General features: G+C 41.2%; 1 protein-coding gene across 2 annotated transcripts; it reads right to left on the bottom strand.

Annotated features, from left to right (window-relative positions):
• Positions 1-66: 66 nt before the first annotated feature.
• aox6 (aldehyde oxidase 6) lies at positions 67-16,819 on the bottom strand. 2 transcript variants are annotated; one of them, XM_088993927.1, is made up of 35 exons: positions 16,682-16,819; positions 14,891-14,948; positions 14,672-14,768; positions 13,721-13,829; positions 12,869-12,995; positions 12,707-12,768; positions 12,561-12,626; positions 12,373-12,450; positions 11,822-11,966; positions 11,653-11,745; positions 11,428-11,579; positions 11,069-11,162; positions 10,880-10,989; positions 10,608-10,792; positions 10,238-10,400; positions 9,990-10,067; positions 9,158-9,327; positions 8,948-9,074; positions 8,093-8,215; positions 7,754-7,850; positions 7,562-7,686; positions 7,355-7,488; positions 7,187-7,274; positions 7,027-7,113; positions 6,766-6,957; positions 5,514-5,741; positions 5,354-5,449; positions 5,156-5,284; positions 4,180-4,254; positions 4,044-4,096; positions 2,466-2,580; positions 2,321-2,386; positions 2,026-2,214; positions 1,791-1,955; positions 67-401 (listed from the first exon to the last, which is right to left on the bottom strand). In XM_088993927.1, the coding sequence occupies exons 1-35, from the start codon at positions 16,733-16,735 to the stop codon at positions 363-365; spliced, it is 3,969 nt and encodes a 1,322-aa protein (XP_088850053.1). In that variant the 5' UTR covers positions 16,736-16,819; the 3' UTR covers positions 67-362. The 2 variants fall into 2 exon arrangements, with proteins under 2 accessions (XP_088850053.1, XP_088850061.1); XM_088993935.1 differs by having other exon boundaries at positions 12,561-12,623.
• Positions 16,820-17,127: the final 308 nt, after the last annotated feature.

Raw genomic sequence — 17,127 nt, 5'->3', positions numbered from 1 at the left:
GCCTTACAGTTGTTATTCTACAATTTAAAATGTATTTTGGATTATTATTTTGAGCATTCTATTTTATTTCTCACACTTTCTTGACCTGCTACTCCTTCCACATTTTTCGATTAAGCTCATCATTCCAATTTCAATGTTTTCCAAAAATGTATGCTTTCTTCGTTTGCATTTACTGTTTTTTTTTTTTGTAATTTTAAAAAATTCATGTTGGAATTTTTTTAATCACAGTCAGCTTTATTGTCAAATATGCTAATATGCATGACATACAGCACAGATTAAATTAATGTCCTCTCGGACCCAGCGTGCAAGAGTCAAGAGAACTGTCAAGAGTCGCCATAAATGACTGAGCCTTTTAGATGTTTTTAGCCCAGGTTTGGAAACATGATGTTCTTCTCTTGATTCTGAAAGACCACAAAAATTAAAACAAAATAAATAAATGCATAATTAAAAACAATATAAAACATGATTGTTTGAATGGTAGTATGGTTATTATTATACTGCTTTCATAAATATAATTACAAACCCAAGGAAGTCGAATAGCAACCATCTTTTTCTAAAATACTGTACATGTAAATTTGATCAATTTTCATTTTTTTATGTTTTTTCTTTAAATGTGTGATTTTTCTCTTCTGACTAGAAAAGGCTATGAGAGGTATTTGTGTTCAGCACCAGACAGAGAAATTGTCTACAAGCTTTTTGAAGCAACTCTAATCCATTTTGCATGAAACTTTCATCTTCGAAAATTCCATACTACATAACACCATTAACTGTCTTGTGACGCCACACAACACTGTGACTTAAATTAAATTCTCATCCATTCAAGCAAGCATGAACACAATAAATGCGAGACAAGGAAAATTCAAGATTCAAACCCCATTCTGAAAGAACAAACACAAAGAAAAAACACCCCAAATATTTCAAAATAAGTCATGACGTTGATGTATACTAACTCATTCACTGCCAGACGATGTGCAAAAATGTGTCCACTCCAGTGCCAGAGTTTATGACATTTTCACTCAAACTGCAGGACCCACAGAATTTTGACTTTTAGGACTACATAAACATTCAATGCAGTATAAGTGTCACGGTTTGCAAGGTCGTGATGGCGGGTGCGGATCCCAAAAAGCAGGCAGGAGGGAGCAGGAGGTTGTTTGACAAATTGTATTAAATTAAAGTCAGCAGGAACAAAATGTAAAACATCAAAATCATCTGAATGGAAAAAATACAAAGTAGCAAAAGAAGACCAAAAGTAAAAGACCGCCAAGGTTAAACAAACACATACACAACGCCTGCAGCAAACAAGCAGCAAACAATGAACCGACAACGGATGGTCGTGCCGGGTGTCCTTTTAAGTGACAGTGATTATAACGACCAGCACCTGCGAGGCTGCCGGCAGGGCTGACGTCGCTACCCGTTGGTCGCTAATCTGATCGGGATGACCAGCACCTGTGCAGGTGCAGGCGGGGCCGACAGCGCCCTCCGTTGGTCACCAACCAGATCATGACAATAAGAAACTTCAGACCATCTTCTTTCATCAGAAAAAATACTTAATTTCTAAGGTACATTGGTCTGGACGTATCTGAGCTTGAAATGGGGGCGGTTGTACAAATGATGCCCACTCATGAGAGGGAAAAACATTGGCAGAGGTCTGAGCAACACTTTATCGGCACCCCCGCAAGAAAAACCAAAACCCAAACAAATCTGGGAATGGCGTTCCATGTCATTCTTTTCAATTCCCAAATAAATTTGGGAATGGCAGTGAATGAGTTAAGAAGAGGACAGCTTCCCACCTGGGCGAATGGAGATGCGCATGCAAGGCAAATCCTCTCTGCGGTAGCTGGGCTGTCCAAAGAAAACGGACCCGAAAGGCCGACTTCTTTGCGTGCTGCTGCGACAGCATCTTTGATCGCAAACAACACTGAGCTGCCCAAAAAGAGGGTGGGTTCGCCGATACCCTGCAATAGGTGAAAGTGCCGACAGTTAACTTATAACAAAAACAAATACCTGCTCAACGTGACCTCTGACCTTGGAAGAATAGATGGCATGGGGATTGTGGGAGTCAGAGAGGAGGTGGACGTTAAAGCTCAGCGGAAGATCACACACAGCTGGGATCTTGTACTGCGATGGTCCTCGGGTGTACAGAAGGCCGCAGGGGGAATACTTTAATTCCTCCATTGTGAAAAGACCTAGACCCTGCATGAATGCGCCTTCAATCTGCACGAGGCGATTTGCCACAAAAGAAATATTGTAATAAATTGCATGACCATGTCAGACAAACAGCAGGCTGTTCTCAATTGCGTCAGGTTTTGGATATCCTTACTTGGCCGATGTCCACGGAGGGGTTCAAACTTTGGCCAACGTCAACAACAATGTTTGTTTTCACAGTCTAAAAAGACCCCCCCAAAAAAACAACATGTGAGTGTATGCTATTGCAGCAACAGACTAATACTTGCTGCTGAACGGACCCTGTAGTCTCTGGTGAGGCAGTCCAGTTCTACCTCGCTACAGCAGACCCCATATGTGAAGTAAGGGAAGGGCTGACCCTCCATCTTGTCCCAATCTATATAGCTGTCTGGGCCCCTGAACACACAGAAAACAGTATGACCACATGCTCAGTTGTTTGAGTTGTTCCTTTCACACCAAACTGCTTGGTTTGTCCTAAATTGCACTGTAACACAGTTCCCTGTCGACAAATGCTAAAACAAAGGATTCACTCTTTCTGGTGTTGTTTTTCGGGAATTATCCACTTGGTCCCTAGCTGTAAGCAGATGATGCCTTGAAGTGCTAGCCCTTAGCAAGTACGACACCAATGAAAAATAGCCAGGTTGAACTAAAATTGAACAAGTTCAAAAGCTTGATTCATCCAATAGTGCTGAATCCTCACCCTACTCACAAACACCCCACTGTCATTAAAGTGAATACTGTGAGTTCTGATAATGGGGCACGGACATTGGCACCCCTACCGCCTCTCGCCAGCAGTACTCAGAAACTGAAATGTAAGTAGGTTGATGGCCAATCAATTGTTTTTCATTTCGCTGGCATAACTGAAGCTTTACAGGCATTTCCTGCTCAGTATTTGCTTACATGGACCCTTACTAGCGCCATAGATAGTACTTTTTGGCATGTCATTGACTTTCTTCACGTTTCTCTAAAACTGTGTTTGATGTACTGTCCTGTTGTGTCGATGAAAAAGTGTCTTCAGTCGTCAGCTGTACTTCTTTGAAGGTGTCGGATGCTTCGCTCCTCATCCGAAAAGCTATGTCAGTGAACTAAAGTTTGTCACGATCTGGTTGGCGGCCAACGGGTGGCGCTGTCGGCCCCGCCGGCACTTGCACAGGTGTTGGTCGTTCCAATCCGTGGCAGACTGTCACGTTCTGGTTGGCGACCAACGGATAGCACTGACGGCCCCGGCCTCAGTTGCACAGGTGTTGGTCATCCTCATCAGTGGCAGTTAAAAGGAGTCCCGGCACAACCATTCCGGGTCAGGTCAGGTTTGTTTCATTTTGGCAGATTTTTACTCATGGTTTTCTTGGATACTTTGTACTTTTCTGTTCAGATGACTTTGATATTTTAGATTTTGTTCCTGCTGACTTTATTTTACTACAATTTGTCAAATACATCCTGCTGCTCCCTCCTGCCCGCTTTTTTGGGATCCACAACCACCGTCGCCTCTAAAGCAAATACAAGTTGCAAAAGTTGTGCTGGTAGCTCTGGCCCTATACATATCCCTAAACGACAAGAGGTGGCGGTGCCAGACCTCTGCTTTGAAGGTCCCTGCTCTAACGTTGGGGGGAGCCGTGGACTACTCCCTGAAGCTAATCTGATTACTCCTTTTTTTCAGTATAGCTTCACTTTAACTTTAGTTTGCTGATGAAGCTTTTCGGATGAGGAGCAAAACGTCTGACACCTTCAAAAAAGTACAGATGATGACTGAGGAAACCTTTTCATCAATTGACCACTCCTGTACAACTGAGAGTTTACACAGACGGATGTCCTGTTGTCTTTTTAAGATGTCAATTCTACCTATTACGTTGGACATTCACCTGGAAAATCCAGTCGCAGACAAGCTGATCTTCTCCATAACGGCTGCCCTGACCTGCAAAGAAATTCATCGAGTACTTTGAAGCTGTTCGGCGTGAGGATCAGCCTTCATCAATCCAATTTCTCAATTCATCCCACCCAACTCTCCCAAGTTCCTTTTGGGTTCTTCTGTCGGATTGGCTCCAGTCGCTGGTGAAGAGTCTGGCACGCATTCTAAAGAAAGAAATGCAAATTTTAACCTTCATTTTATATATAAAAAAAAAAAAAGTTGATTATGTTGTGGGTCATTTTTACCGGTATGTAAAAATCCATACAAAACAACCAAATAATTGTTTTGTGTTTCTGAGATGTAATAAACATACTTTAAAAGAGAGACAACATTGGATTTTGAAGAAAGGAAAAAAGGATATGCAGTGCTTTAGTCAACACAAAAACGGAATCGGGTAAAATTGACCCGTAACATAATATGAGGGTTAAACAATGTGCTCACATATGTATCATTAAGTTACAAATAAACATATGCAAATTCTGCAGCTGTGGGCTGAACAACATAAAATTAGAAAGCTGACCAAGAGTTCGACTAAAATAATTCACAGTTATGGGAGTATGAACGGAGCCACCACTCGGGCCTCAGTTCACCCTCATATTTTGTTATGGGTCAATTTTACCCGTGTCCGTTTTTGTGTTCACGAAAGCACTGGATATCCTTTCTTCAAAAGAGTTCTAAAATATCCCATTGGGATCGGAAATATGTTGTATCTCTTTTCAAGTATGTTTATAACGTCTCAGAAACAAATAACAGTTTTGTGTGGATTTTTACATAGGGGTAAAAGATTTTTACATAAGGTAAAAATGACCCATGACATAATCAATGTGATTTTTTTCAACATAATATGAGGGTTAATAAAAGTCCAGGCACTAAATTCAATTGTTCACCCTAACAGATTTTGCGTGCAGTTGGTGGGCTAGTGATTGATTAGAAGACAAGGCTAACATGATGGAATTGTTGTTTTGATCGTCTTGTAAGTGTTAGTCTAAAAGGCCAAGAAATATTACGAGTCAGAGAAAAGTCCAACAAAATGAGCAGTCAAAGTAACAGGTAAAGGTCGCCGACCTTGACGGCCATGCCATTGGCATCGGTGCCAAAGGAGGCAGCAGAGATAAATGTGTTGGGAACAGCTTTGGTGCTGGTTTCACCGATGTAGACTTTTGACATTGGGATGTGAAGCTCCCGACTCGCCACCTGCCCACAAACAAGTGTTAAATGATTATTCAGGATTTTTTGCTTCTGAGCCAATACCCCTTTAACTACCTGCTGCATTTTGGTATGGACGCCTTGACCCATCTCTGTCCCGCCATGAGTTACCAAAACAGATCCGTCCTGATAGATGTTCACTAGAGCCGCAGACTAAATACACAGAACGTCTTCCACCTTGTTTTTTGAAGACGGCGCACAAACACAAACAGCTTACTTGATTCATGACACCCTCTGAGAAGCCTATGCCATATTTGATTGGGATGATAGAAAGCCCTCTCTTTTTCCAGCGGTTCTCCTCGTTGAATGTGTCCACAGCAATGCGGCGAGCGCAGAAGTCTGACTTGGCCTTACATTCGTCCCAGCAACGGAGCAAGTTCTCCGGGTTGAATTCCACCTTGTAGTGGGTGATTGACGGCCCCTTGTACATGTTGATCTCCCGAACCTGATCAATCATCAATTAGTTAGACGTTTAAGTGCCTTTGGTGCCTTGATTAATGGCTCAGATATAATTCATGAGCACACTTGTAATTCAAGTAATTGTTCATCAAGTCAACCTTATCCGTTAACATTATTCAAAAGCCATAAATCCTTTCCTTTGAAACAAACTTTTTTTTATTCACTAAACTAGGATTGATATTGACATATGATTTTTCATATGTGCTTGCATTACGCTAGCCAACAGTTTTTGGTTACAACATACATGTTAAGTTTCAGAAATCCTAAATAGGGAGATTTTCATACCTGTGACTCTGTGGTGCATGTTAAAATAATGTGAGCGTTACAAAAGTGTAAATTAGAAGTAAATAAAACACAAAAATGCTTTCACTGTTTATTTATACATTCAATTGCTATAAAAATGCATATTGTATTTTATATTTTCTTTTGTTTCACCATACAAATGAACTGTCTGTATTGTGTCAATAGTTGCTTGATAAAATTAAATGCAAATGACACTCCACGATCGCTTGCTCTTATCCAAGAATATTCAGTTTGCCAACCTGACTGAAATTCACATTCCTGTCTTCGTTTATTTGCAGGAAACTTTGGACTCTTGCTGCTCCTATTTGCCATGTTTATTCATTTGCTGTTCTGGAATGTATGAGATCACATGCACTGCGAGACGACCTATCCTCGATTCCCATTTTTTGAGCGCTGGCATAAAATGAAGGTGATTGAGGCAAAATACAAATGGTATTGTTATAAAACTGTGACAAATTAGAGCGGCAAAAAATACAACATTAGATTTTTTGGGGAAACCGGGTGATTTGGCTCTCTAATCGTGAGGCGTGAGTATTCTGGTCAAAATCAGGAGTCTCCCGACCAAATCGTGACACTTAACTTGTATGTTACAACACCAACCAAAAAAAAAATCGAAAGAGTGAAAGCCAGTAACTTGAAGAATTTGTCAATCGGGGTACTAATAAGTCAACTTAGTTCTGCGTGAAGAGGATTTGATTTTAATTGACCTGATCCACAGGACACTGTAGCACGAGCCCCACATCGCTGATCAAGGCCTCCATAACGCAGGCGATCTGAGGCACCCCAAAGCCTCGGAAGGAGGTGTTGGATGGCAGGTTGGTTCTGCAGGCGGAAACTCGGCCGCGCAGGTTTGGAATGTTGTAGGCATTATCCAGATGAAGCAGGAGCTTCTCCGCTACCTGGAAGATCGGTAACATCTGAGTATATCACCATCGTCATCACCATCATTGGTGAAAAGTGTTACGTACAAAGATGGATACATCCACCGCGTTGCCAGCATTGGTCCAAATTTGGATATCTGCCGAGAGGATCCTTCCGTCTTTCTGGAAGCCAACCTGAAACAAACACACTTGCTTGCAAGTGGCCGAACTTCAAAAGTCAGAGCATTTGGACAAATATGTCCACTACCTTATATTTTCCTAGCACAGGATGTCGTCCACCAGTGATCAGCATGTCCTCACCTCGCTCCAGAACGCAGCGGACTGGACAATTAGTCCTGAAAGGAAAAAATCTCTGGTGAAATTTGAGACTCGTAAAGGAAATCATTTTTTGACTTTCTGACAGATGAAGACCCACTTCCACGCAGCCACAGACGTGATACAAGCTAGTATCGTGGTTTTAAAATATTTGCCGCCAAATGCTCCACCCAGTCTCTTGACATGACAGGTAACTCGGTTGGCTGGAATGTCCAACGTCTCAGAGACGGCGATCTGCAGAGAGGAGACACGCAACCCTATCTAATGTAAAGCGGGCAGAAATGTATGACAGATGGATACAACGTACCTGAACCGATGTCGGCCACTGAGAAGACGCATAAATTTTAACCTCCGCCTGCTCTCTCATTGGAACAACCAGCATGCTCTGAGTCTCCATGTAGAAATGCTCCTGGCCACCAATGCAAATCACCCCTGAACAAAATATCAAAAAGTTGACATTTTGAAGTCATCTACTGCACTGAGTTTGAATGCTGTTTACCTTCATGAACCAGATCGACATTTTTGAAGGCCTCTTCCACGTTTCCTCTTTCAAGCTTCCTCCTTGGTTCAAAGTAGGATGACCTCTTGATGGCGTCCTGTTTCATAGAGGGGTGGAACACTTGTCTCAAACGCTCTTTCATATAGACGCCATCGTGCTTTCGTATGTCGCTACGGTCAACCAGACTTCACCGACTACTATCCATACTGTGGTGGATGTCTCCTTCCTTTAACAAACCTTATTTAAATGATCATGATTGTGATGTGGCTTCTGCACATCTTAATGACATCTAAAACATTGTGCATAGTGGGCCTGGAGGACCATAATTGGTAAACACACCTCAATAGTAAATATCGGTTCAGGCAAGTCTTCGTAGCTGATGTTCACTGCTGACGCGGCTCTTCTGGCATGAGCTCTTGTGTCTGCCACAACAGCACACACTATCTGACCGATGCACGACACCTGGACACATTATGCAGAATCAGAATGTGAACATGCAAGCAAGACGCCAGGCAGAAGTTGAAGGGAGCGTGAATATTTCAGAAGTAAAGCAGTTTTGGTGAACAAATGACTATGTTCTTGCATTCAAATACTGCTTCCTGTAGAGACCAAATAATGTTTTTTAACCACCTTATTAATATTCTCGAAATTTTACTACAATTAGATTTTAGATTTATTTATTATCCATCATAAGAGCAAAATGTCTGCATGTTTTAAGCAAAACGAGAATTCAAAGATACACGTACACTTGAACTGATCAATGTTTCTACATATTTTCTGACATGCTTTAGATTAGATTAGATTATCCTTTATTTGTCTCTCAGTGGAGAAATTTACATTTCACATCAGCAAAAATAAAATACAGGAGCTGTTCTAAAGTCAGCCACTCGTGGCACCATCTTGAAGTAAAAAAATAAATAAATAAATAACAAATAATGTGACACAACACGAAAGACACAGACAGTCTTCAATCTTAAACACTTTCTGCACCCTCTTTGTTGCATTAAGCAGTTTTAGATGAAAGAGGAGAGGATCGAAGCCTTCTTTTCACCAATGGCTCAGAGATGTCATGGTGGAATGTGTACGTCTGCTACAACTTTTGAAAGCAAACACTAAACTATAGCATCCATTGATGAAAAGAGATTGAATTTGAATGAAACGCCAACTCAGCTATTCCCAACCTGTGATATTTACCTGTGTCTGAGCGAGGATTTCTTCAGCATAACCTGAGAAGATGTGGGTTTTCTTCCCAGGAATATCTTTTGCTGTGATTACATCAACCACACCTGGAAGTCGCAGCACATCACTCACATCCACATGACTTAAAAAAAAGAAAGAAAGAAAACGACAAAACTTTCTAAATCATGTGGAACAAATGATAGTGACCAGGTCTGTTTTCCTCACATGATCTTGGCATGCGCTCGTGAGCTGGTGACCAGACACAGGAAAAGCTCGCCATCAGTCTTCGGTAGATCATCGCAGTAAATTGCCTCACCTGTGGCCTGGTTTATGGCGGAGCTATGGATGATGGCACGGCCCACGGGGTCCTGGTCACTTTGGCCCTTAGACACTTGCTGAACAATTGGGAGCCGTTACTTTATAGGACCATGAAAAACAGACCTAATGTGGTACTAAAACTGGGTAGTATTGCAGGTTTGGATTACATCTGTAGCAGCTAACACAGCTTGCATATACGCTTTTGAAAAAAACTCTAACATTGATTTCCAAACTTGTTTCTTTAAGTACAGTACAGCAAAACTAAGCCTCAATACACATCCAACAGCATTGTCCTCAATAAACTCACATCTGATGGTATCTTACACTCCTTTAAATCCCTCCTGCTGGTTTCATCTGTTCGTTCAACTTTATCTATTAACTGTCATAATCTGTGTACCTCAAGGCTCCATCCTAAAATCCCTCCTATTCATTACATCATACAGTAAAGTCTCGTTATATCGATATCGGATATATCGATAGTCCCGGTTATATCGATACTATTTCTATGCACGCACGGAGAAAATTACATGCAAACAGGGTCGGATATATCGATAGTCCCGGTTATATCGATATTTTTTCGGTCTCCTTGAATATCGATATAACGAGACTTTACTGTAATTTCCTCTTATCGTAATCGTCTTCCGCAAATATACTACCTACTTTCATTGGTACATGTTTGAAACCTAGCTCATCTTCTCCAGTAGCGATGGGACGATGTTTTTGGGCCCTCAAGACATACCTGGAACTTCTGCTGGCTCTGCTGGATTTCTCTGGGTAGTGGTTCAATATTCTCCACAAGAATATTTTCAATCACATTCTGCAAAAAAAAAAAAAAAAAAAAAATATATATATATATATATATATATATATATATATATATATATATATATATATATATATATATATATATATATATATATATTTTTTTTTTTTTTTTTTTGAAACCTCTGTAGCCTAAACAAGATTGCTTTTGAGGCAGGTGGTTACCATCTTTCTGAGGCTCTGCAGGACCTCAAGATTGAATTTGAAGAGGAAGCTAAGAGTTAGAGAGCGACGGAATTCCACTTTTTCTCCCGGAATTAAAGGTGCGAAGTCAAACTCCTTCATGAGCACCTCATAAGCCCGGCTAATGGTTTCGGCATTCCAAGGTCTGAATATGATTAATACACAATACAACACCATTAAATAACAAGGCTTTAAAAAGTTAAACTTCCTCAAGAATGAAGATTTTGTCTCTTTGCCTTGGACCTAATATTTGTGGACTGAGAAAAAGAAACACAAAACAGTAAAAAAACATATAAAGAATAAACAATGTATTATTGTTTAATCATGTGGTCACATAACAAATACGGCCTACCGTGCAACAATAGCGGCACAAGTTAGGGCCGCTTTGGTTGTTTTCGGTCCGACACCACCAAAGTATATACTGACGTCCTCCACAAATCCAAATCCTTCGGAGAACAACACTCGCATCCCAGTTGTTATTGTGGCAAAAGCGCACTCCTTCCTTGGAGCCTGGCGAAATGCTCGAACAAATTCTCCCTGTCGCACAAACATAGCATGGGATCAAATATTTATGTTGTTATGAGTGTTTCTACTTTTTAGATATTCTCAAACGAACAGTTGTACCTTTCTGGAAAATGGGATCAGCACAGAGACCATAATTTCTTCTGGCCTCAGCACTGTTTTCCCAAAACTCAGAAAGAATTCCTGATTGAGGGGAACCTCTCGCCATCCTCCTGGTGATTGACAATTGGAATCATGTGAGCCAGTGCTGATCATCGAATGTGTCCACTGTTTCTGTTGTCAAAATCTCACCAGAGGAGATTGTGCTCACGATGCAATTCCCAGCAGCCAGAATTGGATTTAGGTCTGAGTTTGGATATGCACTCATGATGTGTCCTCCAAGGGTCTAAAGAAGCAAAATGTTAATTGTCTAATCAGAAGTAAACCCACAGGGATTGGTGGTCAGGAGCAAGATGGAGGCTAACCGTGGCAACACTGTGAGAGAATAAAATGTGAGTTGCATTTGAGGACGCCTCACTCAGAAGGTAATGCAATCCTAAGTAGTGTATAAGGTACTGCTTCAGTCGTTTGTTTTTCACTTGGGTTTTTCAATTATCATGGCATCCTAGTTACTATTAACCGTGATAAGTGAGAGATCACGGTATACTTACAGCAACATTACAGATCTGCTGGCTCCCCAAATTCTGCAGCTGTTGGATCAGCGCACTGAAAAGCTCTGTCTTCTCCTCTGGAAACTGGCGACAGAGCTTCTTCAAAATAGAGCAGATCTCGGAAAGTGGGAAGCCGGTTCCAACCCAAACGCCTATAAGGAACCAAAAACTGGTGATGTGAACAATCATTGTCTCTCAAAGGAGAGTCAAACGGACATTACGCACCGTGTGTGGTCTCAGTCACCTCAAACAGCTCCAAGACTCGGATGGGCGATATCATTAATGGATGCACGACGCCCTTGAATTTAAAATCCGGACCTTTAAAACAGACTACAGAGGTCAGTAAATTGGATTCATTATTCTTCTCCTCAGATGACATGATACTCAGTTTGACCTAATTTAGTGTTTCCCAAGACAAGTGGAGCTTCTGGGTTGCTGGTCTTCAACTGGATCAGTTCTTGAAGCAGGACAGGGGACACACATGTAACTCTCTCTCCACGAAAGGTGAGTGTCTGCGGGCTAGAGGTCTCCGCCATCAGCTGCGTTCAAGAAAACAACATGCCAAATGAGCAGTCCAGTACTTGGCATCCATCTGTCCATTTTCTATCTCTTTTATTTTGGGTTAGCATGAGCTGATTTGGCGAGATACATGGCCATTTGCAAGGTATGTATAGATGAACACCCATTTACACTCATGTTCACATTTCTGAAAAATATGAAGCATTTGAATAGTCAAAGTCAAAGTAGCATGATTTTTGTAATGGAATGGAGGAAGTCAGTGGAAACCTAAAGTACGCAGTCAGGGGAAGAGTGTACAAGCTCTACAAAGCAAAGATTCCAACATGGGCCCGTTTAACTGTGAGACGGACTTGCTAACCACTCCACCACTATTCTGCTCCAATCTGTACATGTTGAATGGAACTCTTTGTGTGTGAAGACACTTACAATCAGTTCTGGGGGAAAGATCAGTTCTTGTGTTTCATCGATTGGCAGGAACTGTGACTTGTCAAACAAGGAAGTTCCCTGTAAAACATCACATGTCCAAGTAAAGAATTTGTCATGCATGCTGAACCGGAGGTTATGAAAAGTTTTTCATGGGAAATCCCAAGTAAAGAAATGGCAGTTCAACTCACTTCAGGGTTTTCTTCTTTACTGCCACTGCTAATGCCTCCATTGAGTTGACAGCAATTGGCCTCCTGCTTGGGTTAAACATATTTTCAGTTTCAATGTTTGGCTACCAAAAACTAATTTCTGCAATGGGTTCAATGAACAGACAGACCTGACAAAAGGTCCTGCAGCCATCAATGATTGGACGATAGCCAGTGCAGCGGCAAAGATTTCCTGAATCCCAAGGACAAATGTATAATAACATGTCTGATCAATGCCCTCTGCTCATTTACAGTAGGAGAGTGAAATACAAATCCTATCAGTCTGGAAGTACCAGCGAGTGCCTGGGTGATGTCATCCAGGCTGGGCTGAGGGTTATTTCGAAGGAGGGTGTATATAGACATCACCATACCCGGAGTGCAAAAGCCGCACTGTGAGCCATGCGCCTTGGCAATTCGCTCCTATAAACACAACATGCGATGCAGATGACAAACGATGACAAATGCTGATGAAGACCGCACGTTTGGGCATGGAGCAACAGCACCCTCCACCCGCTCCCACAGACTTGAATTTGAATTAGACTTTTTTATGGTGTCCCTAAAGTGAAACATGTCTCGTAGGACAGGCCCCCTCAATGCCGCTACATACATTGGACAAAACATTTCCAATGTATACCCAACACTGCCCTTATGTCCGCCTGCTTATCTTATTCAGGAATTGAAAATATGACATTCAGGGCCATTCCCGAATTTGTTCGGGTTTTGCGTTTTCTTGGGGGGGAGGTGCAGAATAAGCGCTGCTCAGAACTCTGGCAATGTTTTTTCCCCTTCCACGAGGGGGCAGCATTTCCATTTTTTTTCCATGTTTTGTTACAGCTTCAGCTGTTGTTAAAGCGCGATATAAACCAATATTTACAGTACGCATTGCATTGTATTTTGGACAGCCGCCCTCATTTCAAGCTCATATAACTCCAGACCCATATAATTAACATTTTTTTCTGATGAAAGAAAAGAGTCTAAGGTTTCTTACACTGAATTGAATGTAGTCATAAAACTAAATATTCTGTGGGTCCTGGAATTTGAGTGAAAATGACAAAAACCCTGGCACTGGATTGGACACATTTTTACACATCGTCTGGCAGTGAATGAGTTAAGTTATCATTTGAGGGATAGGATGAAGGCCTGACCTGGACCGGATGGATCCCGGTTTTAGTGCTCCCGATGCCTTCCACCGTGGTGATGGCGGCTCCATGAAGTTGGCAGAGCGGAAGCAGGCAGGCATTGGCAGAGTAATGACTGACGAAACGGTAAGGGTGTTCAAACTTTCTTAGGGTCATTTTTCCTCTTTGAATTATCAAACATGTGAAAACCAGCAAATGAAGAACCTCGATGTGCAAAGGTCACGAGATTCCTTCCTTACGAAAGGCCTTGTTTTATGCCATATTTCATGACCAATTCAAACCTTTCCCAACGGTCTGTGAAGTACTGATGGGAAAACGGAGCAATATTGTCAAATTTTATCAATAATTGCCATTCCTGTCCATATTTATATTCACCCAAACAGCAAGCCCGCAATCATCGTGGTTAATTTTAACGTTAAGTGATACATTCTGCTTGACAGAAATGATTTTTATATTGTTGAAATAAGGTTTGTTAATTTACGCGTGGGGGTGAATATTTATCAGTATTTTAAAGAAAAAAATAAAATAAAAGACATTCAGAAATCTACAGTAATTCTCTCCAGCATTCACTTGCACTTTGTTTAGAAATTACATTCACTCATTTACTGGATGTGATATTTGTATGTTCCCTTCCCCCCCCCCCTTTTCGGTTTGTGTTGCAATACTAATTGAAAAAAGGTGTTCTCTATGCAGTTATAAAATGGGCACTTTCAATGAAAAGCGAGTGAGTGAGCAAATATGCAGTGCATTTCACCGTTGCCCACTGTTGTATAATGATTACCTGGATTCACATTGAAGTACTGTATTGCTTCATCAAGTCCACACCGCAGCGAACAATTATTGACTATCAGGTACTGTATATTCAGTGTCCTGTACCGCCCTCAGCATCTAATGAAGCAAATGCTCTTTACCTTGATTCACGGTAAAAGTAGCAGAAGAGTGTATTTTGAAGGATACTAAATGCTTTTGTTTGCAGGTCGATAGCGTGAGACCATCACAGTGCAGGCCCCGCAGCCTCCTCCGCCGCAACCATATTTGGTCCCAGTTAGCCTCACTTCACATCATGGTCAAGTTGCAATAATCAGTAACATTTGGATAACACTCACATGATCTCTTATGATGACTGACCGCATACAGTACTGTAATCTTGTTTGTGCGAGGGCAAGAGAAGGATACACTTTTCTCTGAGGAAAGACAGTAGCGTCGTTTCCGGATCAACATGATTCTCCGTCACCTGTTGATAGCACAAGTCAAGTGATTTTCACGCTACTTTCAACAATTTAATTTCGTGGGAAGGGGGAAAATGCATCACAAATGCAAGTGGACATGTTCATCAACTTAATGTACAGTACTCGGTTTATATGACGACTTGGATGTTGAAGAGCAAAGTATGCCAACATATTGTGTGAACTGAATTTTGTTGTTGTTGGTGGTGAATTTACTCAATTTTATGTTGTCAAGTGCTTGCACAAAATAAAACCACGTGGGCCCAAATAATGTACAGTAAAGTCTCGTTATATCGTAGGCCCGGTTATAATAATGTATTTACATGCAAACAGGGTCGGATACAACTATTTGAAAAAAAGTATCATTGAGTAAATTCAACACACATTTCTTCCCGGTGTGCAGCTGCGAGCCCAAACAAATGCTGAAAATGAAATTGTTTATATTTGAAATTCGGAAATCAATTTGTCCCTCATTTATAATAGTGGTTCTTAACCTTGTTATATCAAAAAAATACTTGGCTCTCAAAGTACAAAAATAGCTCTTAGAACTACCTTTAAATGTATTGTCGGTAAAAATATAATTCAATTGATCTGTACTTCATAAATATACTGTCCTGGATTAAAATTTATATCAAAATGTCATTCAGTTATTCTTTCTCGTACCACCAGGTGGAACCGGGGTAGGTGTGACACTTACTAATTCATATACAATAATAATAATAATAATAATAATAATAATAATAATAATAATAATACATTTAATTTCTAAGCGCCTCTCAAAACTCTCAAGGACACTTTACAGACATGGGATTTTTTTGTGCGGGTGAGCAGCGGCTGCCATTCGTGTCAGCGTTCACTCTACCGGAAAGTAACACAGCAGCAAAGTTATGAAAGGAAGAGGAAAGGAAAGAAAGAAATAGAAAAACAAAAAACAGGAGCTGCTGGAAAGGCAGCCACTTTCGCTCATATTGTTTTTTATTTTTATGAAGGTGTGCGTAGATATGGGACTCAGCTCTACACACCAGCTACACTTGAACAATCAGAGGAAATGTATAACTAAATCCGCCACTTTTATTCACCACTGTATATTTTTAATCCCAATCTGTTATCCAAAATTTGCTTCACCAGGCATTCCTTGGCTAAATCTGAACAACTGATGAGTTTACAAAACTACCAACAAAATTAACATTGACACTGAGCCAATATCATATGTTATTGCTGCTGTGAAATGTATTTCTAATATTGTGCACGTCATCTGCACATATCCATCCATCCTCTAATACCCTCACGAGGGTCGCAGGCGTGCTGGAGCCCATCACAACCAGAACAGTCTTTCGGCAGAAGGTGGGGGACACCCTGAATTGGTTGCCAGCCTATCACTGGGCACACATAGATGAACAACTATCATATTTGGGGTCGAGGAATGTTCCATTTGACTGCCATGCATGTTTTTTTACGACCGTGGAAGAAAAACAGAGCACCCTGAGGAAACCAACGTCCACACGGGGAGAACATGGGAAGTGCACACGGGAATCGCACTTCTGCATCGAGAGACCGACGAGCTCACCGTTCCATGTCGTGCCGTCTCGTTTGCACATAATGAAAAGAAACTGCTCATCAATCGTGTCTCTTTAGGTTGTACAAGTCTACTTAATGAAGTATGTTTGTAAATCTGACACAAGTTGAAGCAGGACATTGACGTCCACTGAGCGACACTGGGGGGGAAGATCGGAAAACTTACCTTTTTTCCGTTGATAAAAATGAACAAAGTGTCTCCTGGCGTTCCGGCAGACATTTCACTTGGGAATTGTCTATGAGTCGATTCTCTGCTGCTGGTTGATATGAGTTGAGAGCTAAATAGTGTCGTGTATGGCTCTACTGGTAGACTTTTCTTTTTAAGCGGGGTGGGGGGTGGGAGGCAGGGGTGTAACCAGTGTTGCCATCGTTTTAAATTGTGGATAGTCTTTGAGCTCACTGTATTTTATTATTGGTTACAATTACGCAGTGGTGGGCCGTCAGGAGGACTAAAAATGAATCACGGACTAATGTGAATTATATTTTGTCCATGAATTCCTATTAAATAATTCTAAATTGTCTTTCAGTTTCCTTTCATTGCTTTTCCCCTGTTGTGTTGCTTTAGACGTGTTTTCGTATTTAAGCATTTAACCACTTTGCCTTCACAATCAG

The sequence above is a fragment of the Hippocampus bargibanti genome, linkage group LG01 (genome assembly GCF_051943395.1).
Source record: "Hippocampus bargibanti isolate YZ-2025 linkage group LG01, ASM5194339v1, whole genome shotgun sequence".
Classification (NCBI taxonomy): domain Eukaryota; kingdom Metazoa; phylum Chordata; class Actinopteri; order Syngnathiformes; family Syngnathidae; genus Hippocampus; species Hippocampus bargibanti.
This window is presented reverse-complemented; position numbering and strand designations above follow the sequence as displayed.

What these genes read in the sequence shown, in the direction of transcription:
- aox6 (XM_088993927.1), bottom strand. Translation starts at nt 16,735, where the DNA reads ATGTCTGCCGGAACGCCAGGAGACACTTTGTTCATTTTTATCAACGGA. An exon ending in CAGAGGGTGTCATGAATCAA is followed by an intron (nt 5,450 to 5,513) that starts GTAAGCTGTTTG and finishes CTGTGTATTTAG; the next exon opens with TCTGCGGCTCTAGTGAACAT. An exon ending in GCGCATCTCCATTCGCCCAG is followed by an intron (nt 402 to 1,790) that starts GTGGGAAGCTGT and finishes GTGGTCTTTCAG; the next exon opens with AATCAAGAGAAGAACATCAT.